We start from the raw sequence: 22,500 nt of genomic DNA, 5'->3' as shown, positions 1-22,500 counted from the left end.
TGGTTGAGTCACCTTCCCTGGAGGTGTTTAAGGGATGGGTGGACGAGGTGCTGAGGGGCATGGTTTAGTGTTTGATAGGAATGGTTGGACTCGATGATCCGGTGGGTCTCTTCCAACCTGGTTATTCTATGATTCTATGATTCTATGAAAACTCCTTGACTATAAAAGAAGGGCTGCCCAGATGCCCGCTGGAGCCCTGTTTCTGCCGAGGGACAGTGCTGGATGTGAATCATGGTCAGTATTAAGGCATGTGTTGTATGGGGAAACTGTGGGTCCTTTCTACAGGATCTACTGCTCCTCCTGACATTGCAAATGACGTGTTCATGCTTCAGTCTTACACTTTGCCTCCATCCCACTCCCTGCCAGGGTTTTTGTACTTCAATGTACATTTCCAAAGAAATATCTTCCCAAGGACATGTGTTTCCAGAACACAAATGGGAGACCATGTCATCTCTCCCAGTACAGTCCAGCATCTAGTCCTAGCTCTGTGGCTGCAGAAATAGTAATCACTTTGGTTCTGATGGTTGTTTCTTCATTCACAATATAAAAGCTATTTAAGCAATTTGCCTTTCTCTTTATATTGTTATAAGCTGGCCATTATCACTACTGTTCATTTCAGCTCTGTTACTGAATGAGATGTCTAAAACCACCAGGTTCTGACCTCAGGCATGGGACCACCTGCCCCTTGGGCACCTAACAACACTTGTCTGGGTGTAGTCATGTTGCCGGATATTTTGAAAGGAGAGGTATTCTTGTGTGCCAGTGAGCGAAAACCAGAAAACCAGAAATAAAAGTAGGGAAAATTAAGAATAACAGAGGAAAATAAAAAAGCAAGTAATAATACACCCTGGGAACACCATTTGGAGGCAAAGGAAGCCAATGATGGAGCACATACAACAGCCTTTGGAGCTCACAGCTAACTGCAAAGGGACTTGGAAGCACTAGTAAAAATCAAATCTCCTCTCATGATTATCACCACAGGCTGTGTAAGCCACCAGGACCAGATCAAAGACGTAGTAGCCTCCAACAACTGCATCTCCTTTAACCAGCCCCACACAGATATTGTCAACCTCAGGAGACAGCCCTGTCTCTGTAAGCTGACACTCAGCACCACATCCAACTATGGCTTTAGGAAACACCTGAAGGACAAAACATCCTTTTAAACTATTTCCTTATGGAATAAGTTGGACAGGAAAAAAAAATCACACTGTCCTTTGTGATATAAAGGGACATCATAGCATGAAAAACAATGGAGCAGGCATAGAAATTGTTCACTCCCTTTCTTGCACATGGGTGGAGACTCATGGACTCAAAACCATCAGACTTTACATCAGGGTGATTCAATTGGATTTATTGGAGGAAAACAATTAGTCATCCCTTTAAATTGTCATTATGATAGAAATCTCGATATGTATACATGATTGTCAAGGCGGAGAACTGCTTGCAACGTAGCCCCATTAACAATTTGCAATATTGCAAACTCATTATGCAGATAAAACTTTTGCGATGCCTTAATACATGCATGGAGTAAATACATATTCTTCCTTCTGTTTGGACACAGATGCTGTTATGAACTTGTATCAATCACAAGACCTGCAATATTAGGCACACTGACATTCCTTGATTAAGATTTAAGCCTTTGTAGAAAACATGCTCGCATTTTCATTAAAAGTCAACCAAGAGATGTTTTGCAGTTGGGGATCTTTGGGGAGTCCTTAGTCTGGGCAGACTGGGCTTTTTTTCATTGTTTGCTGACTAAAATCAAATTTCTATCTAAAAAAAGGCCTGAACTGTCCAAAATGCTGTTTCTCAAGTGGAGGCCAATGAAGAAAAGGATGCTGACATTTTGTTGACCAGAAACATGAGCAACACCATATCTCCCACTAAGTTACAACCTTCCACACTTTTCACTTTGGGGGTCATGCTACAGCTTGACCTAGTAAGAAGTAGCATGTGTGATGCTCTGCTGGCTCAGAGGATGCAGGTGAGAGATGGAAAAGCTTGGAACTACCCTGAGCACTACCTGAGGAGCTCCCACCCAACAGGAATCACAGTGCACGTCCACCTCATGATGGAGCCTTGCATCACGCGCTGCCTCAGCAATCTGAATTCAATCTGGCCTACAACCATTATTAATGATCATTTTTTATGCTGACACGCAGTGCTTCATCAATAGCACAGCATTCTGGCTGAGCACCAGATTGAAGGTGTGCTCAGGAAACCTTAGTGCTTTCTGCCACCATGGAACAGTCCCCTGTATAATTTCCAAGGACTGATACTTGCCTCCTACTTCACCAGCATGGTGCTTCTTCTCCAGCCCTGCTACTTGCCAGGAACCCAAAGCAATTTCCCACCCCTTTCAGATCTGCTTTGAGTACTGGGAATCTGAGAACCTTCCATGCTAACACAGCAGCCGCTCAGGAGCTGGGATCGATGTCCTGCTGATGCCCACAAGAGGACTGGGCCAGAGGTATTACAAGTACCATGTGTCCATCCTGTACCCTACACCTTAGAAAAATCAGCACAAATGAAAATGGGTCGATGATCAGGGGAAGAGAAGGCAAGGCCATGATTTTCATGTGGAAGAAAGAAAAGTACCACATCAAACTCTTCCACAGATAAATGGTGTTAAGACATGGAAAGTCAAGAACTAAATTTAGGTGGTGATGCTTTGGAAAGGATGGGATAATTAGCTCAGTTCTCTGCCCTGGTTTGTGCAGGCAAATAATCACAGCATATTGGTCCCCAAAACGCAGTTCATTCTGCAACAGGAGAGAAAGAAATATCTTGCAGGAAGAGAAAAATACTGAATATTTCAGTGATTTTCATGAACCAGTCTAAGTTTTGACTAAGAATAACAAACCCTCTGAAAAAAATAAAAAAGGAAAAAAGAAAAAAGAAAGAGACACCAACAAGCTTCTTGGTTGTCTTGAGCGTTAGCAACTCAGGAAAGGAATTTTTGAATGGGGATCAAGTTTTTAAGTGTTGTATTAAAAAGGGGCCCTCCCCTCCCCGACTCCCTGTTTCTACATGTGTGTTAGTGACTGCTGCAGGTTTATAAGCTGCTCTGGGTGGTGACTGTTCCTCTACATGCTGCAGAGCATTCAACAGAAAGACAAAATACAGTACCAGCCTTTGCAGTATCTTGTTTACAAAACATCAGCTTTGCATTTACTCAAACAATGGATTTTGAGTTACAGATACATTGAGTCATTTAAAAGCAAAACATAGAAGTAAACCCCTTGAAGAAAAGGTTGGGTTGAGTGTGCATAAAGAAAAGCCTTGGGAAATACAGAAACAGTGAACAGCAGTTTAATACATGCAGTGCAGTATCATGCATTTATTGGACATTTGATGTCATCATTAGTTAAGCGGTGTTTTTTCACGCTTGCGAGCGTACATGCCCTGATTTCACTCTGGAGTATGGAAAAAATGTAAGAGCTGCTCTTCTGATCTTATCATTCACGAAGACCAAAAAAGTAGCTACCTGGATGGATCAGTGGCATGGTTCGTGGTGGGAAAGGGGTCTTGAAAACCAGACTTTGGGATAAAGAGCCTTTATCCTCTGATACAAATACTATTTACACAGCTTTGACCCAACCGTGCGAAGTCGGACCAAAAAACCTGAACCAACTCCTGGTCTCCCACCGGTGGGATCTGTGATCCCTGGGGCCACAACACGCACAAACACACGCACACACACACGTGTCATGTAGATGAGGCCGCCCTAGGGGACAGGATAGGAAGGTAGGACCCAGCTGGAGGGATGTGAGGAAAAACAAAAGGGGTTGTGTGAAACTTGCTGCTGGGCAAGAAATCTGGAATTTACCAGGGGAACTCTGTTCGTGCAACATTTGTGAGCAGGTTGCTCTTTCCTCACCATTGCTCCCAGTGATTATTCCTCCACATTTGGTTTTGACGCTGTTTTCCTTGGATAGTGCAGTCTCTGGGTGTGTTTCTGCTTTTCGCTTGAATAAGTGTAATTCTTAGCTTCAAGTATTTGGTGTAAGTAAGCATGATAATGAAGGCAAAATTCCCTTTCCATGAATAACTTCTATCCGCAAATCAGATGAGTAAGTACCCATGGAAGCAAGAACGCAAGTGATCCCATTAAATGGGAATTTCCATACACTGAAAGGATGATAATTCTTTACCTTGGGGTTCAGTCTCAAAACTTATTTTGCCAGCGGAGGAATCCCCTGACTTCTGGAAGGAGTAAAAGCAACAGGCTACAGTCTGCATGAACTTGCTGGCAAAATCAGTCTGGTGGTTTTATGCAGTGCTCACTTAGTGATGCTCCACTCCGGGATTGTTATCAAAGGGGGAAATAATAACACAAGCTTCCCTATAACCAATTTAGCTAACATTAGGTTCACATCAAAGGATAATATTCTCCCTGTTTGCCAATGGCTAGAAGCTATCTGGCTTTCCCTTGGGGCTTGTTCCATTTCAGGAAGGGGCAGCCTCACGGTCAGCTGCCACTGCACTTCTATGAGGTCCATACTCTTGTTTCCAGAGGTTTAGGGGAGAAAAAACAGAAGTCAGGCTCCTGTGGCCGGGGAAACCTTTTTACAAGCCCTGAAGTCCCTCAGGGCTGGGCAGAAGAAGGAGAACTGGTTATAGAAAAACTACTGTCAGTAACCATGGAGGTATGAAGGACACATGCACAGTGGAAATCCCTATCTAATTCCTACGGCAGAACTACACGGAGATATCTACCAGTGGGCTCACACCTCTTTTTGTGGTTTCATTCATATCAGGAACGAATCTCTATCGATTCTTGGTTTTATTTCAGCACCACAACCACAACAGACACACAAGGCATAGGTAAAATCCTACTTTTTTTTTTTTTTCTGCACCCACTACTCTAGTGGCACCTGTACAACAGCAACCAGGACAGAAGAGACATCACCAGCAGTGTAACACAGTCTCAGGAAAGCATCACTGCCAAGTTTTTCCCACACTCCTACTTTCCTGCTAGCTGTGCCACGGGGCCAATATCCATTTCATGCTGCAGAAGGGGTGTTCCAGCAGAAAGTTAGGATGTACTGGGAATGAAGTCACATGCAAAATCATCAGCAGAAGACCCTTCCACTGCAATACTGACTTTCAGCTCGCAGAGTTCACAGGCAGCCTGTCCTCACAACTTCTTCTGCTGGCTAAGGGGCCAGCTGGAGGTGTTCGGGATTTTTATTTTTGCGTTCCCAGCAAGAGTACTGCTGATGGCATCAAAGATGGCCTCTGTGACTCTGGAGGTAAAAATCAACAATCAAAGCTGCAAGCAAAGAAAAAGAAGGGGAAGGAGCTGAGGAAAACAAGTTACAAAGGAAAAACATATCGGTGGAGTAAAGTAAAGCAGAAAAGGGTAACAGGCAGGTGAGTCCAGGCTGAAGTCCTCATGTGAGGAGAAAATCACACATTGTTTAGTAGGACGGTCCATTGGGAAAGATCCCAGAAGGATTTTTCTACCTTCTCCTTCAGGGCAAGGTCAGCTGGGAATTTATTTTAAATCTTCTGCTTTGGGGTCATTAGCCCTTTACTCACATGCACACATTATTTACTCCTGGCTTTGTATTCACACATGAGAGTGGCTGAGCAGGGGTGGATTGAGGCAGGGGAAAGAGATGCAACAGCACTGGAGCATCCTCAGCAAGCGATGCTGGAGTGTTTGCTGCACCAGGCTGTGCTGCCAAGGGGCCAACAGCTCCAGCCCCCTCTGTAAATCTGACCTGGGGGCTTCTGAGTCATCCCAGACAGCAGATTTGCCCATATTTAAACTGAGAAGTTTTAACCAAGGGATACTTCAAGACTCATTGACAGGAGAGATCTCCAAGTATGTTGTGAACTCAGGTCAGGTCTCCAGCTGTGTCTCACTGATACAGAAGAAGAGCTTCCCACCACCCAAAGTTGTAGCAGAAAGAAACAATTTTGCTTTTAAGTGCTTCTGTTTCTTGTCTTAAGATCCCAGCAGCTGATAGCAAGCCAAAGAGAATGACGATAAATTATACAACTCAGGAAGAATATTACTTGCAGGAAGGAAAACTCATCACCCTAATTCCAAATGTAGAAGGAAAGAATACCCCTCCCAACAAAAAACCACAGAAAGCACCCATCAAGGAGGGGCAGCCAGCACATGGGAACCCCACCAGCTGCAGGACAGCACATCTGCCTTTGCTCCCGTCTCTGCTCTTTGTCTGGCAGATGGAAATCTGTTTGCGTTTCTTTTTCTCTGTAAGATACGTTTGGATGCTGTATTTTGATTAGGGGCCTCAGTAGCTACATCAAGTTCAAATTAGACCTTAGGTTTCAGAAGAGAAGGCAAAGAGAGAACACTTGAGCCCTAATCTTTGAAACAACTGCACAAAGACAAAAATATTCCCTAGCCAAATCCTGCTTTTGGTTTCATACGTATAAACATGGGGAACTCCACTGACTATAAACTGAGGGACAGCCTGTTTACATCCCTGCAACCAGAGCAGAACAGGGGCAACTGGCCTTATGTGGGTTCAAAATAACTTGAATTTCTTAGGAGTCTTTCCTAAACTAAAGTTTCCTTATTCAGGCTGGAAAATTAAAATGACCACAGAATAAGTTTAAATTGTATTACACTAATCTTTTTTTTATTTTATTTTTTTTTATTATCTTTGCAGCAAGGCATGAACAGCCCTGAGAGTAAATGCCAATAAAGCTCTTCCTACTCTTTGTCAGTGGTGTGGGAGTACACTGTGGCAGCAGCCTGGGGATGGGGACAGGAGCATGACCTGCAATGAGGAGATTGCCTGCCCTTCAGTATGCCCAAACCTCAGTCAGAAGTCCTCACCAGGGAAATTGTAAGGAGTTTTGCTACCAGACCCCAAGACACCATATCTGGCATCTTTCCTAAAATGCGAAGTTGAAACTTTTCTGCATGAGCATCCATGCTGGCTACAACACTATCAGGGCAAACAGCAGCTCCCACGGCCTCACTCAGATGTGCCACAGCCCCCCAAAAATGGGGAGTAGCCTAATATCGAGGAAAGTGGAGATCTATCAGGGGAAACAGCTTTAAGTGCCACTAAAGGAGTAGCCTCTTCATAGACAATCAGCACTCACTGCCACCTGCTCTTCCAGCTTACTGTGCTCAAAATATGATGGATGAAATCCCACCTCTGCCCATTGAAGCTGAATTGAATTTTGAAGTCTCAACGAAAAATACTTATCTCATGGCTTTTCCCAGCATGGTCACTATTGCCTGATATATTCAACTGTGTCTGTGATTGGCTTTTAAAATTTCTTGTGCAGGATAAATGAGGCAAGGGTGGCAATAGAGCGCACTGCGGGGAATGACTTGTGCTTCTGGCTGGAGATGGACGTGTCTGGAGTGCGAGAGGCTAACAGCACCGGGGGAAGGGTGCCTGGCTCTGCTGCCTGCCTCACTTCTCTTCTCCTAGAAGAAAATCACAGCTGGGAATGGTGTTGAAGTAACGTAGAGACCTTCAGCAAATCTGAGCAGATTTGCTCTCCTCTCTATTTCAAGCTGCTTTAACGCATGGCTGCACAACAGCCACAGTGACTGTTATTAAACGTTGCACCAGCACACAGAACCTGGGAAATGCATGTATTTAGTAATTAAAACATGTGGAAATTGAGTTTACTTTTGCATACGAGCTTCTGGGGAGGAGAGGAAAGGTGGCAGTGACACCACTGCCCCTGCGTGTGTCCATGCCTTTCAGCAAGGCCCTGCTTTCCCAGCTCAGCGCTTCTCCCCAGCCCTTGGCAGGAGCTAAGCATGATGGAGCAGCACTACAGATCCTGCACTTTGCACCCGAGAACCTGCAAGTGCTTCACAGAAAGGTGCAAGCACCACCCCTCTCCCAGGGTGCAAGACCCAGGCAAGCAGAGTTTAAGGTCCAAACTTTTCTGTTTGGTTTCCAATACTTGGTTTTGTCCTCTCTGGGAGGGTTTGAGCACCAGCAACGCCAGGCAAAGTCCCCAGACTGCAGGTGCTCAGCACCTCAGACACAAGGCCCTCAGGCTGGATGTGCCCGTGCAAGAGGCCAGGCTGGGAGGAAGCTGGTGAATCAAATGTCTTGTTCAAGGGCAGCACAGTGAGCCAGTGGCAGAGGACAAGTATGAATCCCAGCCCCATACCCTCCTTTTCTTTCGCTCTGCCCGTAACAGAGACTTGAATTAGGTAAGAGCTGCAGGACAAGACTGTGCTCTGTCATTCTGTTTGCTCGGGTCTGGCCAGATCCTGACTATCACCACGTACCTGCCTCTCCTCTGAAACAAGGGTGCTACAGATCCCCAGCACTGCAGGAATGAGGCCAAGGATGAGCTTATTCCCAGCTGGTGGCAATTTTACTCTTTTTATGGCTTTCAAGGAGGAGGGGAAGGAAATAAGCAGTTTCTTAATCTGAGCAGTAACAGCTCTGCTAAAGCCAGGCAGACTTGCAGTCCAATTTGAGGAGCAAGAAACGGCATGCCATTGAAATCCTCCCGTGTTACAATGTTAACGTCAATTCCTACCTACAGAAATAGCCTATCCCCCAGAAAACTGGGAGGAGGGACATTACTGGAAGTACTTTTTTTAAAAGAAAAAAAATATAATGCTCAGAAAAGTATCTCTATTTAAATAATCCAGTTGAGATGTTCGTAGTTAATGGAAAAAAAATACAACATGTACTGTTACCTACACTGAGAAAAGAGTAAATCACTGGGGAAAAGAATGAGTGTTCATTAGTTAGAACATTGCTAGACTCACACATATATATATATATATTTATATATATGTATATATATGTACAGCACCAGAGACTGTTAGATCCATTCCCCCTGGAGTCATTGCAGTTTGTGATAAATGAAACATTTCAGAATAGCAGTATAAAATATGGCCATAAAAAATCTTCTTTCTTCTAGTCCTTCGCTGAGTGTGCAAAGCAGGGTGGGATCGTGCAGAGGCAACCTGCCAGCCCAGCCGCCTGCCTGCTCCTCGCTGCCCCGGCTCTCACTTGCTCCCTGTGTGCACTGTGGTCACTGTGGTGGGTCTGGGTCTCCGGTCCCCTCCTACTGCAGAAACGCCTGAAGAAGCAGATGAAACAAAACTACAGAGAGTGGATGGAGACATACCTAAAAGGAAAGCCAGAAACACAGTTAGAAATGTTATTTTTGGAGGCGGGAATGTGGGAAAAGCTGCGTTTCTTTCGTAGCGTGCTACAGAGCAGAGGGGACCACAGCTAGACATGGTGCTCCTGCTCTTCCCGCAGCAGTGGGTTGGTTGGGTACCTCCACGGGGGATCTTCTGTCCTCCTGGCTCATGGCCATTTGCCTAGTGCCACCACCAGCCATTGTAGACGCATGTCACAATGAATAAACGTCCGGCTTTGGTACGTGTTCAGCCAGACCGATTCCACATTTCTGGGGCTGAAGACAAAGAGTTCTGGGATTCAAAAATCCCTCCAGCATTGTACTTGCTCAGAATACTTTTCCTCGTGGGCATGTTGAAGATGATTAAACTTCTCATGATGGCCGTCTAGGTAAATGAACACACTGTGCACCTGGACTAAAACAATTTCCCCGGGCATAGTGCAAAGCTGCTGATAAAAAAGTACAGTGGGTCAATTTTGTTGGTGAGTTCCAGTAAACCTAGTGGGAATATAAATTTGTGTGACTTGGACATCATTCTAGCAACAGCTTATGTTGCTCCAGGTTTTGCTGGTATGCCTCCAGAATTTCCAGCTAAGGGATGTAGGTTGACGTAGGCTGAGTATCTGGACCCAACATTTACTCAGCCAGTTCCTTTTGAACTAATCAAACACTTCTGAAGGATTTTTTTTTAATGAAAAAAGGGGGCTGGCTAGATTGTTTTCAGAATGCGTCTGCTTCCAGTAAAATCTCTACCACAGCTTTAAAAAACAAACCCCACCAAAGCATAACCCCTGAAAACCCAAAGTAGGCTGTGTTTTGAATGATCAATTCAAGATTTTGTAATTCCAGCACAATGGCAGCTGGAACAGCTGACAGACAGTTTCCATGGAAAGCACTAATGAAGAGAAATGAAACATATCCTTGCCAGAGCTTTCTGCAGATGAACTACCCCTCTCCAGTGGCTGTTGAGACTCCATGCAGAAGACCTTTAGATTTTGCCAGCAAATGCAGCTCTTCATGCAGTCTGGCAGCCTTGTAGGCACTGATATGCAAAGGCAGCTCTGGTGTGAGAAAAGCAGCTGAATGGGGACCCAAGACAGTCATCTCATTCTGAGGAGATGCAGACTTAGAGCGATTAGGAATAGAGTTCATTTTTTCCAGCCTGGTGAATAAAGGATGGATGAAACCTATATTAACATATTCTTGGACTGGAGTTTAATATACCTCCCTGGATCTTTTTGATAGTTATTACAACTTCTACCCACTTTTCCATGCTTCAAGGTGGTATTTCAGCCTCAGGGATAACTATGCTTTACCTACACTCAGCCAAATCCCTTTTCCCAGCAGTATTGACATTTGCCATCACTCATCCTGCAATTTATCTATTGCCTGAAAAATGTAGACATCTAGGTCTTGTAATTAATTGAGGCGGTCCAATCATGTCTAAAGTGAACAAACGAGACATGGACCTAGAATCAGGCCAATACACTTGAGAAATTCCAACTGATTCACTTAGTCTTTCCTGACAGGTAGCATAATCCAGCCTAATGCATCATCTCTGCTCTGCCCTAATAGAGGGAATAGAATTAGGATGCAGCCTGACATAACCTACTCTCAGGCAAAGGCTGTATTTAATTGTCTACAATAATGTGAAATTGCTGCATTTGAAACTATTTGGAGAGCTCATTAAATGTCTATTAATAGCATTAGGCAGTATTATATTTCCTAACGGCAGCACAGCTGCTTCATGTAACTTGCTGCATGGGATCCTTCTTGTGCAAGAAATCTGTCCCCAGAGAAAACCACTGTGAAAGAAAAAGGCAGGAGAGAGACCTTAGTTTTTTTCTGAACACGAGGTATCTAGTAGGGTGCATTTGATATGTCAAGCTCCCTTTCTAATTGTAAAATCCACATCCCTCCATTTCCTGATAGAAAAAAATCTCTACAGATAGACAGAAGGGAAGAGAATAAATACTCAGAAGCCAGAGATTAAACATGCTTCACTGCAAAGGAAGCATTTCTATCTTCCAAAGGATCCCTTTGCTGCCATATCTCCTTTCCTGGCATTAAGGAAAGAAAAATATATATCTCAAGTAACTGACTCCATTGGACAGCTTGACAGTCTCAGTTACAGCATGTAACAAATGAGGCAGTGGGCACAGTCCCACTGGGGTGTACAGAGCCTAAATCCCACTCAAACGAATGAGTCTCTTCATACAGGAGCTTAATCTGGCCCAGGGAGGGGGCAGCTGGGTCAGACTGGTAGGATCAGTCTCCTGCATGGAAAATTGAACAGAAGATAAGCCAATTTTCACAGAAAAACGTTTTATCATAATACTGGAAACTCAAGTATAAACAGTTTGAGTAAATTCTTTCAGCTTTCAACCAAATACATCAGTTTTTTGCTGTGGGGGTCTGGGTCTTTTTCCCAAGTGAAAGTCCTCTTTCTGCACAAGAAATAGTTCTTTGTTCTCAAAAATGCACCAAGCTAAAAACTAATTTTTTTTAGAGCATAAACTTTTTCCAATGGAATCATTATTCTTTTGGTTAGCTAAAAAATGAAGGCCTTGGTCCCTTTTCAGTCCTTGTTCTAAACACGTGCTTGCAGAAAGCCAAACCTACTTGCATTGAGGACTGCAGCCTGGGAGTCAAAGAGAAAACGGGGACCCCGCGAATTGGCTCAGCTGCCACGGCAGGAGCTTTGCTGGGTTGATGGCTACTCACAATCTTTCCGGGTGGCTGTGTCGGGAAGCGGCGAGGCCAGGCTGAGGGTGTTCGACACGCTGGCACTCGCACTGTCCAGGCTGCTGCCGAGGTGTAATCGCCTCATGTGTCGCACAACTGCTGTGGCGTTAAAAGCTTGCTGGAAAAACAAAAGCAAGCAAGAAAGAAAAAGTTGGAAGTGGAACAGTTAGTTCTGCTCATCTCCTGCCTGCTCAATTATCGGAAGTGGATAAGTCCATCATCCTTCAAGCCTTTCCCAGTTTCTTGTTTCTTAACAATATCAAACAGTATGCATTTCTGCCCCAGTCCTGCTTCCCGTTGTTCGTTCCAGCACACAGACGGGATGCGACAGCCCGCAAGGAAAATCTTATTTGACGCATTCTTCCTTGCGCCAACACAGAAGGTGTCCATGTTGCTTCATGTCTCCCCACAGTGCCAACCCCAAATCTGCATATAACCACTTCTGCTGTAGCTGTGAGCAGTCCCAGCTCCATCTCTCACACTCACTGCAGTTATACACTTATTCAGTAGCATCCCCTTAAAAGGCCCCACAAGACCACGTAACCTAAGACTGGACCAACTATTTTGACCAAAGCTTTGGGCCACAAAAGCACTAACATGCTGAAAGGGTGGCCAATGGCCATCACGTTAGCAGAGTTAGGTGTCTAAGTGTAATCCCCGAGGACGGGTCACTTACTCTCCATTTGCTTTTTGCAAAGTTCTTCCGGATCTGAGCGCTGACCGACTCATGGATGTTTTTGCTGAGTGCTGTATCACCTGCAATCCTGAAACAGACAGACAAATTTTAAGAGATCATTTTTCTCTCCTTGAGTACTCCTTTTTTCTCCTCCTCAACACAGAAGGCTGGTCCAGGGTGTGATTGCTCCTGCAGTGATGATGATTTCATTCACACGAGGGCTAAACTTCCCACCACTGTCCCTGCTGGCAGTAGTGGTGGAAAATCTGGGACAATAAAAGCAACCGTAGATAAGGTTTGTAGGTCTGGCAGCTACAGAGAGTTATGACCTTATTTTGTTGGTGCACGGCTGCTTTCTATCACCATTACAGCTCTAGATGAAAACATTCTACTTGTTCTTTTTTTCTCTACATCTAAAGATTTAACATCAACAGGCTGAGCCTACTTTTAGCCTCAACCATGCAGCAGCTCGCAGAGCCACTCCAACCTGTCTGTGTCCTGTACGCACTGGAGATTTTCCTGCCACCCTGCAACGTACATGGCCATTCATCATGATTAACATAGATTTACAATAAAGTAGATACATGGATGCTCACTAAAGCAGAACAGGGTGCACAAATAGCTTAAGCAGAACAACACCCAATCTCAAAACTTAACTGATCTCGCAAAGTTTTTTGAACAGATAAAGACAAATTGAAATCTCTGCTAAACACGATTATTTCAAGAGAATTTTATTGATTCATTTGACTCCTCGAGGCATGCATCTTTGATAAAATAAGATCTTGAGGACTCAGTGGTCATCTAGTCCTCCCCCCCACCCCCCACTGTCAAAATAATTTTAACAGATATTTGGCTAACTAGTCCTTAATGATCTCCAAAAGATGGAGACTCCTCAGGCAACCTCTTCCAGTGCCCCTCTATCTGCCAGAAGGCATAGCAAGGAATTTATTCCCTTTTTCTTTCAAGCATCCTTTCACATATTTGAAGACTGTTATCATGTCTTCTCTCCTTCTTCTCTGCTCTAGACTAAACAAACCAATTCCTTCACTGTTTCTTCATAACTCATATTTTCTAATCCTCTGATCTACTGAGCTTCTCTGGACTTCCTCCAATAGTCCACATCTTACTTAGAGGGCAGTACCCAAACTGTTTACTGTTTTCCAACTAAGGCAGCAGAATAGCAGCATTGCTTTATGTTTCTTAAAAGATGAAACTCTGCTTACATACCCCAGCCTGCTGTTTCCACTTATGTGTGCTATGAATTGGAGACATTATTTTCGTTTTGCCCAGATCTCTCTGAACTGTAACCCTGTCCTTCAAAGGACATGCAGCTTTTCTGCCTTCGTGTCAATGGCACATCTAAGAAGTGCTCCCCAGGACCCTTCTCCTCCACATTACTCCCCTCCTCCCTGCTGATAACAGTCACGCAAAAAGTGAAAGAAATGAGAGGAACTACTTCCTCTTGGGAGGAAGATGAGGGACTAAACCCCATCTCCCAAGACTGGAGAGCCACCAACCCTGTCCTGTTGCAGCTGAAGTGGTCTATATTGAGTTATTCAAGACTACTGGAGTCCACAGTACTGTGGGTAGGAAGAAGCAGGGTTCCCATTCAGGGTAGCTCACCTCCAACTGGGAAAGGCTCTTGACTGACCATCACAACCACATAACCTTTATCTCAAGCAGGCAGAATAACCAGTACCATGAGCAAAGCATGGCTCTCAAACGGCATCTGACATCTTCTCTTGGGTCCCTATGCTGTTGATGGAGAAGGAGAGGTGTTTGAGGACTAGAAGATCTTCAGATCTTCCTCTGAAGAGGATCACCGCCCTCACTGACAGGGAAGCAAGCTGGTCTGGGTTTCCTACTGCAGCCAGACAGTTAAAACTTTGGTGAGGCAGCATTAAGGTTAAGCATCATGTTCATTGTTCCATCCTCTGTCTTTCACAGAGAATACTGTCAGCCCCAATACAGACTCTGATGGTTCCTATGTGGCATATACTCCCAGATGGAAAAAAAGCCCACCTGGTCTTGCATCCACTATACAGTGCATTTTCTGTATTTCTCTAGTACAAAATCACCCTGTAAGGCAGTTTCTACATCTTTACCACAGCCATATCTACATATCGAAATATCATGACACAGAGTGTCTGTCCGTGACTGCCTCCAGATCACTTCAATGAAGAGATGACCCAGCAGCCAGAGAAGACTCTAGTCGTATTGCTTGCTCTGTGCAGTTCATTAGCTCAGGCGCACAAGTGTGTGCAGATTTGTGTACAGCTCTCCTTGCAGCCACTTGGCCTTTTGGTACAGACAGGCCCTACAGTCACTTCAAAATATCATTAGCACTCTGCCATGTACAAGGATACCTCCTTGGCGAAGGCAGGTGTCCTCAATACGAGTCAGCTGGAAGCACTGACTGTATACTACAAATCTGCAGAAGAAAATGAAGCTGAACACTTAATACGGACAGCTACAAGCCAAGGAGTCCATTCAGTAACTGATCAAAGAGACCAAGCTGCAAAGAGAAAATTTACTCACATTTGCAAATAACGTTTTCCCTTTGACGCTAATGTAGCATTTTGCTTTATGAACAAGTTTGTTAACAAGCTGTATAAGCACGGATCATGTTTCCCACTAGTCAAATTTTATATTGGAAACGCAGGCAGAACAAGTTGTTGGAGTATGATACCCTTGACAGTTCTTCCAGAAGATCTTTCCTGCCAGTCTCCACAAGAACTTGCAAATGCATTTTTGCTATATGAAACATGTCATGGGGCGTGTAACTCAAATACAGGCTAGATATATTTTTTGAGTTTAGGGATCATTTTATGAAACACTAGTGGTTTCACCAAGAAACTGCTGGTTCCAATAGTTCACAAACTATCTTCTACCACCACTAACTCTATGCTCACTATACAATTCCGTCAATTCCAGGAAAATAGTCTCAGTGTTTGGGTGTTTCCCAAACAGGCAGAATAGCACTTGCTTACTTTACAAGTGGATGGACAGACACCCTGTGAAGCCTTTAGACACCACAGTGATGGAGACCATTCTACATCTAAGGTCTCTTCAGCAGCATTAGCACCTTGCAGATGCTACTTTTTAATCAGAGCAAAATAACAGCAATGCTGGGGCTAATCTAGCACAACAGAATCCATTCAAACATGTGCTGGTATGCCAAATGGCATGGTCCAAAACACAGCCCTGGCTACCAAAGCTGGGTGTGGGATTATTTTCTGAGCTGCTTCTGCTCCTCTCTGAAGAACTATCCTGTTAATGGTACAATACTGTAACATGAGGACTCTGCTTTTTTACTGTATTTGCCTTGGAGGACCTTAAAAATTCTATAAAATACTCATGGTATTATAGTGTTTATAGTACAGTTTTATTTCTAGGAAAACAAAAGAAATGTTAACAACCATTTGCTGTTGGTATTTTGCTAGAGATGCGCATCATCACATCTGTACTAGATGTATTTAATCACAAGCTTTAATTCCCTTGCTTAGAAGATAATACATGAAATTTAATAGATACTGGGTTTAGAGCATGTTATAATCACCCTTCCACCTTTCTCTAACTGTCCAAGTCCACAGGCTATAAACCATCTTCCTTTTCCTTTTAGGACAAAAAGCATCTTGCTTTCTTCCTCCCTCCCCCGCACAACATACCCTTCTCCTTCAGGGATTAGCTCAGTCATCTTCTGTTTCAGAGATGCACATCTAGTTGAACACTTCTTGGCTTTGCAGTTAACTTTGAAGTCAACTGTGTCAGCACTGAAGTTTGTTTTTACCTACTATACCAGCTGGCCCAGTAAAACATACTGCTTCTACCTACCACACACATTTACAAAATAAAAATCCAACAAATCAGAACAATGCATGATCTGTTATCATGCTGAGCATCACCCAGAACTAAGCAAGGACTGATTAGCCTAACTGGAACCTGACTTTTCTCTTGGGGTCCCGATTTCGCAGCACATGAAAGCAGTTGTATCTTAACAATGGTTTGGGGAACCTTGCGTTGAAGCTGGTTTTATATTCACTTGTAAATATGTAAGTGTCTCAACACACAGAATTGAATAGCAAGGGCCACAATCTGACAATTCCCCTTCAAAAATACTTTCACCAAAGCCAAGAAGGTTGTTTCTCATGAATAAGCATAACAAATCTAGTTCTGTACAAGAGGAATCTAATCTAATGATCAAACGTTATCTCACAGTATCTAATATATTTTAGCTCTCTATCTGGGTTCAAAGTTATTGCAGCAATTTATCTGGCCATAGCAATTCTAAGCTTTCAGAGGAACCTCCAACAAAGATAAAGCCAGTAAATATCCTTTTGGATGGTTCTTGTTAGCACACTGCAAGCATATGTCCCTGGCATCCTCCTTGCCCATGATGGCAGGCAGAGTCTTTGATCTACAATTAGTTTCCGAACCTTCATACTGAAAGCAGCCAACTCAGACACTGTGCTGGCCAAACAATGCTTGGAAATACTCTTGAGTATGATGACAGGAAATATGGAGTTAGCTGTAATGGATAACACTGAAGGATCATAACTCTTCTATACATACACATACACACATGCATGCATATAAATATATATACACACACATACAATATCAGTGATGATCCAAAATAAATAGAGTGTAGGAATGAACTGGGCAAAGAGTTTGATTTAATGTTGTAAACATCAGCAATTCCCTTCAGGGAGCCCTTTTCACACTTCAAACAACGTTGTCTGAGAACTGAGCTCTTTGTAAACCATGTCCCTTCCCTGGGTGGAAATTATTATCTGGCTCATGCTTTCTGGCACATCATAAACACTCAGGGTCATGGTCACAATTTGCAGAGGCTCAATCCTTGCCAAAGCTTTGCAGTTCTTAAGCACAGGCGGGGATGGACGTCAGCACATCCCAAATATCTGCTCTCCTGCTCTATAAGCAGTAAGGAAAAGCGAGGGCCACACTTGTATCCGCACACACAGGCATCTAACTTAGGTGCCACAACTTCCTTTTACCGTATACAGTCTATACAGGGAGGTGATACATACATCACCCTTTAATTCAGATGTCACAGGTTGCCTTCAGTGCCACAAGCGTCTTTAGCACACAGCTCTAAATCCCATTTAAGGTCATTTGGGTAATGTGTGACAGAGCAAACAAATTCACAGCACACTTTCCAGTTCCTATACCAGCTTCTTAACTGTTGGACTTTCTCCTTGACCTCTGAGGACAGTTTTCTTTCCCTCTGACCTGAGCCTGGAGGCTGAAGTTGCTGCTGCAGGAGCCAACTGGACCTGATGGGGAGCACAGCGTGATCCTGTAGCTGGAAAAAAACAGGTCCTTGGGTTTCTGCTGCTTGCCCTCAATTACTACAGCCTGAGCAACTGCCTGAAACAGGATGTAGGTTCTGACATGGTAATATATTTAATAAACTTAATTGCTGTCATTAATATGAGCTAGGGAAACATTAAAATGTATCAAGCTGCAGCAAAATTACCCCACTCTTTTTTTACCTTTGTTTTCCATGTCCTTTTTGAAAAGCCACAGTGGAACAACTAAGTAGAACATTGCCTCTTTGCAACACACCATAAACAGTGCAAACCTCAGAGAAAGTTACGCTATAAAATAAATAACTTCGCCAGTGGAAAGCATGTCACCTGTATATTAAACTGGAGAAAGCTGTATAAATGGACAGATTGTACAGACTGGGGTGCGGTGATTATACCAACAAGTCTTACATATTGTGCTGTTTCAGTTACCATACTTCACTGCAGTTATTAGCCTATTTTTTTGCCAACTCCGAGTTTAACATACCGTCCCCCTGCCAAGGCCATTTGATTATAAATAGCAAAACATCACGTAAATGCAGGCATGTGGGGAGCAGATACAGCACAGAAAAGTGGGCCATCGGGAAGAAGTATTTACTTTTTCTAGGGTCTAATCCTGTACAAACATTTAGTCATGTGAATAGTTGGCTATTCTTGAGAAGTTTCCCGAAATTCAAAGAGATTATTAACCTTAAAGGCTCAAATGTAATATCTTGCAAGATCCAGTTCTCGTAAGCCTCGTTTGGAAGTTTTTAATAAAAACATGGTAATTAAAATAATAGGTATATTTTGGAATCAGTTTGTTCTTCAGAAATGTTATATATCGAAGCAGCAAATTCTTATGCCCAGGTAGCCATCTCCTGTGCAGTTAACTGTTTTTATCACAATCAGATTATAGAGGATGTGTTAAGTATTCCTTATTTGATAGATATCTTTTGTAATTGTGGCTGATCTCAGTGATCTGATACTGCAGGAAAAGATTCCACAGAAGGAAGAAAAATGGAAAGCTTGAAAATATCACTACATGGAACCACCTCACCGTATACACTAATTCTCTACCATTTGCCCAGCACCAGTGACTTGGGTAGACATTCTGTATTCGCCTGTGGAGACAAGGAGCCAAACACTGATTCTTACCAATGTCAGTGGCAAAACTCCCATTAAACTCAGTAGAACCACAATTCCACTTCATGTGAACTATAGGGTTCAAAGATGCTTCTCCAGTTACTTTGCTCTACAGAACCAATTCTGAAGGTTAAAAAAAACCAAAACCCTTTTATGGGATGCCATTAAGGCCTACTTGAAGTGTAAGCACTCTGCAAGAGTGGGACCACTTGAAGTCTGCTTTGACCTCATTACTTTTGATCACACAGAGAGAAAGCAACTCTATGCAGACACTACAGAAGATGGTGCTGCTAAGGGGGGTGTATTCTCCTGTGAAAAGGTGGTATGGGATGCCCTCAGTATAAAAGGTGTGGTATCCTCTCTCTGTTGGCTGAACACTTGCACCCTTATCTCCAATGCTAGAACACTGAATGCAATCACAAGCGAGAGGAAATTAAGCCTGGATCTGATGGAAGCTTAAATACAGAATCACATGATGATTAAGGTTGGAAAAGACCTCTAAGATCATCAAGTCCAACTGTCAGGCCAAAATCACCATGCCTACTAAACCATGTCCCAAAGTGCCACATCTGTGTGCTTTCATAGAATCATAGAATAACCAGGTTGGAAGAGACCCACCGGATCATCGAGTCCAACCATTCCTATCAAACACTAAACCATGCGCCCCAGCACCTCGTCCACCCGTGCCTTAAACACCTCCAGGGAAGGTGACTCAACCACCTCCCTGGGCAGCCTGTTCCAGTGCCCAATGACCCTTTCTGAACACCTCCAGCGATGGAAACTCCTCCACTTCCCTGGGCAGCCTGTTCCAATGCTTCACCACTCTTTTGTAAAGAATTTTTTTCTAATGTCCAATCTAAACCTCCCCTGGCAGAACTTGATGTAATTTCCTCCCAACCTATCACTTGTTACTTGGGAGAAGAGCCCAACACCCACCTCACTACATCCTCCTTTCAGGTAGTTGTAGAGAGTGGTAAGGTCTCCCCTCAGCCTCCTCTTCTCCAGACTAAACAGTCCCAGTTCCTTCGGCCACTCCCCATAAGACTTGTGCTCCAGACCCTTCAGGAGCTTGGTTGCCCTCCTCTGGACATACTCCAGCAACTCGATGCACTTCTTGTACTCAGGACATCCAGGCTGGGGGAACGACAAAGCTGACCACTGAGAGGAAGCACAGAGCTCTCCTCCTTCACCAGCAAAAAGGTTTTGCCCTCATTCAAAGAGGAGGGGAGGATGCCATTGCACCAGACATAATCACTAGAATGAGAAAAAGAGCAGTAAAAACCTTGCTGTTTCCTGGTATAAGCAATCTGGGCAGAAACACGCAATGGCTTGGCAAAAGGAGATCCTAGCACTAACTCTGAAACAACAGATAATATCGGGGTGAATAGCCTCAATTACCCCAAAAGGCATTTTAGTAACATCTATCACTACAAGATACAAACGCTCCAAAAATTCACTACACCACTCTCCAAAGATGTCCATAACTGCAACATTTATGCTACAGGAAGCTTTTCGGAGTGAGGAGGAATGAAATATTGAGTTTTGCTCAAGAGCTTACTGCGGAGGACAGAGACAGATATGAAACCACAACTTTGGAAATCTTCTTGCTTTGCTTTCTCTCTACAAATGTCCTGCTCTTCAATGCACTGGGGCATATTGTCTGTGTTGAGGGGAGGTGGTTTTGGGATGTGGGGTGGGAGCATGGGGAATATTTTAAACCTCCCTTCTGTGGTGAGGGGCATGGTTTAGTATTTGATAGGAATGGTTGGACTCGATGATCTGGTGGGTCTTTTCCAACGTGGTGATTCTATGATTCTATGATTCTATGTCTGATATCTCAAAGCCCGATCCTGAGCTGTGCTTTATGTGGTTGGGAGGTAGCCCTGCAAATGAAAAACTGCCTTACAAAGTCAGCCCAGCAGAAGATGACCCTCCATGACAGAAATGAGGGAAATCCCTTTTTGGGGAGTTGTTTTTAAATGGAAGAATGGATTCTGTAGAAAATGTAAAATATTATGGAGCAGCCTGTGTTTCCACTGGCTCCTGGCCATGACATGCAAAAGCAAAAAAAGAAAAAAAAGGAATGAAAACATTTTTTATCATTTTGTTCCTTTAGGAGGGCCCAGAAGCCGTGTGTGTTACAAGTGCCACGTTTCTTTGTTGCACTCCAGCAACCAACACAGATGTAGCAGGGCCAAAAGCTGGATGCTTACGTTTTGTGTATCTTGGATGTAAGACTTTGGAAAATCTGCCTCTCAGTTACACAAACGGTCACCTCATTCTCTGCTGGGAGTTGCACTCCCATTGTTTATTATATATTTCTAATATTGACTTTTGTAACTTGTTTAATTTCCTGAGACTCAGGTCAGTATCATTTAGAAATTATTTTTATTTTCAGCTCACAAAAGCTGGATTTCATTTCCCAAATTTCCTTTTTGTCACACAGACAATGCAGTTATTGACGGGACATTAGGAAAAGGGCAGGCCTGGGTCTTTGACTTCTCCTCATCTCTCATTTGTATTGATGCCAGCCACTGATGCAGCTAAAAATCATCTGTACAATGTTTCTAATTGTCATTAGCATGGAGGAAGAAGAGCAAGAACCTTGCTTTTCTCAGTGATTTTCATTGCCTTTGCATCCCAAGCCTTTCCAAAAACTTCTTAATTGTAAAGCCTGAGCTTCAATCTTATCTTCAGCCTAATTTGTAATTACAGTGACTGACAAACTTCAGTCAGACATCAGCATATCATTCCCACTATTAAAAAAATCAGTGCCATTTCATTATATTTCTACCACTTTTGAGGTCATAACTTACTGAACACCTTCATGAGCGTGAAATCATGAATTAATCATATGGACAACTAATCAGCCTGTGTATTGGTAGAACTTAATGAACAAGTAAACCAGAGCGGTAAAATGCTTTGAAGGGATTTTGAGGAGGGGCTTTTTTTACAAAGGCATACAGTGATAGGACTAGGAGGAATGGCTATAAATTGGAGGGGGGAAGATTTGGACTAGACATTAGGAAGAAATTCTTCACAGTGAGGGTGGTGAGGCACTGGCACAGGTTGCCCAGGGAAGTTGTAGATGTCCCATCCCTGAAGGTGTTCAAGGCCACGTTGGATGGGGCCTTGAGCAGCCTGATTTAGTGGGACATGTCCCTGCCCATGGCAGGGGGCTTGGAATTAGATGATCTTTAACCTCCCTTCTAACTCAAACCATTCTATGATTCTATGATTTAATTTCCATCTACCCCGAGGACTGAAAGCCGCAATGAGCAGAGACCAATCAGTGAGTGTCACAGAGAGAAGAGCATAAACCCTTTGAAGCCAAACTGAAGTATTTGTTCTAGCCATTAAGTTTTACTCTGCTTTGAAAGTCAACATGGTTTTAAACTGTGCACCAAGTTCTGTCCCTTCAGAGCTATAAAGCTCAAGGAATGTGTCCAAACCCTGTGACTACTGAGGAAGAAGAGGTAACCCGAGCCCCAGTGACAA

General features: G+C 43.6%; 1 protein-coding gene across 4 annotated transcripts in view; it reads right to left on the bottom strand.

Annotated features, from left to right (window-relative positions):
• Positions 1-1,330: 1,330 nt before the first annotated feature.
• CAMK1D (calcium/calmodulin dependent protein kinase ID) overlaps positions 1,331-22,500 on the bottom strand; it is a 231,728-nt gene continuing 210,558 nt past the window's right edge. For 2 of the 4 annotated variants that reach the window (XM_069871533.1, XM_069871623.1), the window contains 3 exons: positions 12,548-12,635; positions 11,851-11,989; positions 1,331-9,108 (listed from right to left, as the gene is read on the bottom strand). In XM_069871533.1, coding sequence (XP_069727634.1) covers positions 8,987-9,108; positions 11,851-11,989; positions 12,548-12,635 — 349 coding nt within the window. In that variant the 3' untranslated portion in view covers positions 1,331-8,986. The remainder of the gene's footprint in view (positions 9,109-11,850; positions 11,990-12,547; positions 12,636-22,500) is intronic. The other 2 variants (XM_069871701.1, XM_069871789.1) reach the window with 2 other exon arrangements.

This window comes from Phaenicophaeus curvirostris, chromosome 1 (genome assembly GCF_032191515.1).
Source record: "Phaenicophaeus curvirostris isolate KB17595 chromosome 1, BPBGC_Pcur_1.0, whole genome shotgun sequence".
Lineage (NCBI taxonomy): Eukaryota > Metazoa > Chordata > Aves > Cuculiformes > Cuculidae > Phaenicophaeus > Phaenicophaeus curvirostris.
Note: the sequence above shows the minus strand (reverse complement) of the source record. Positions and strands in the feature narration are given on the sequence as shown.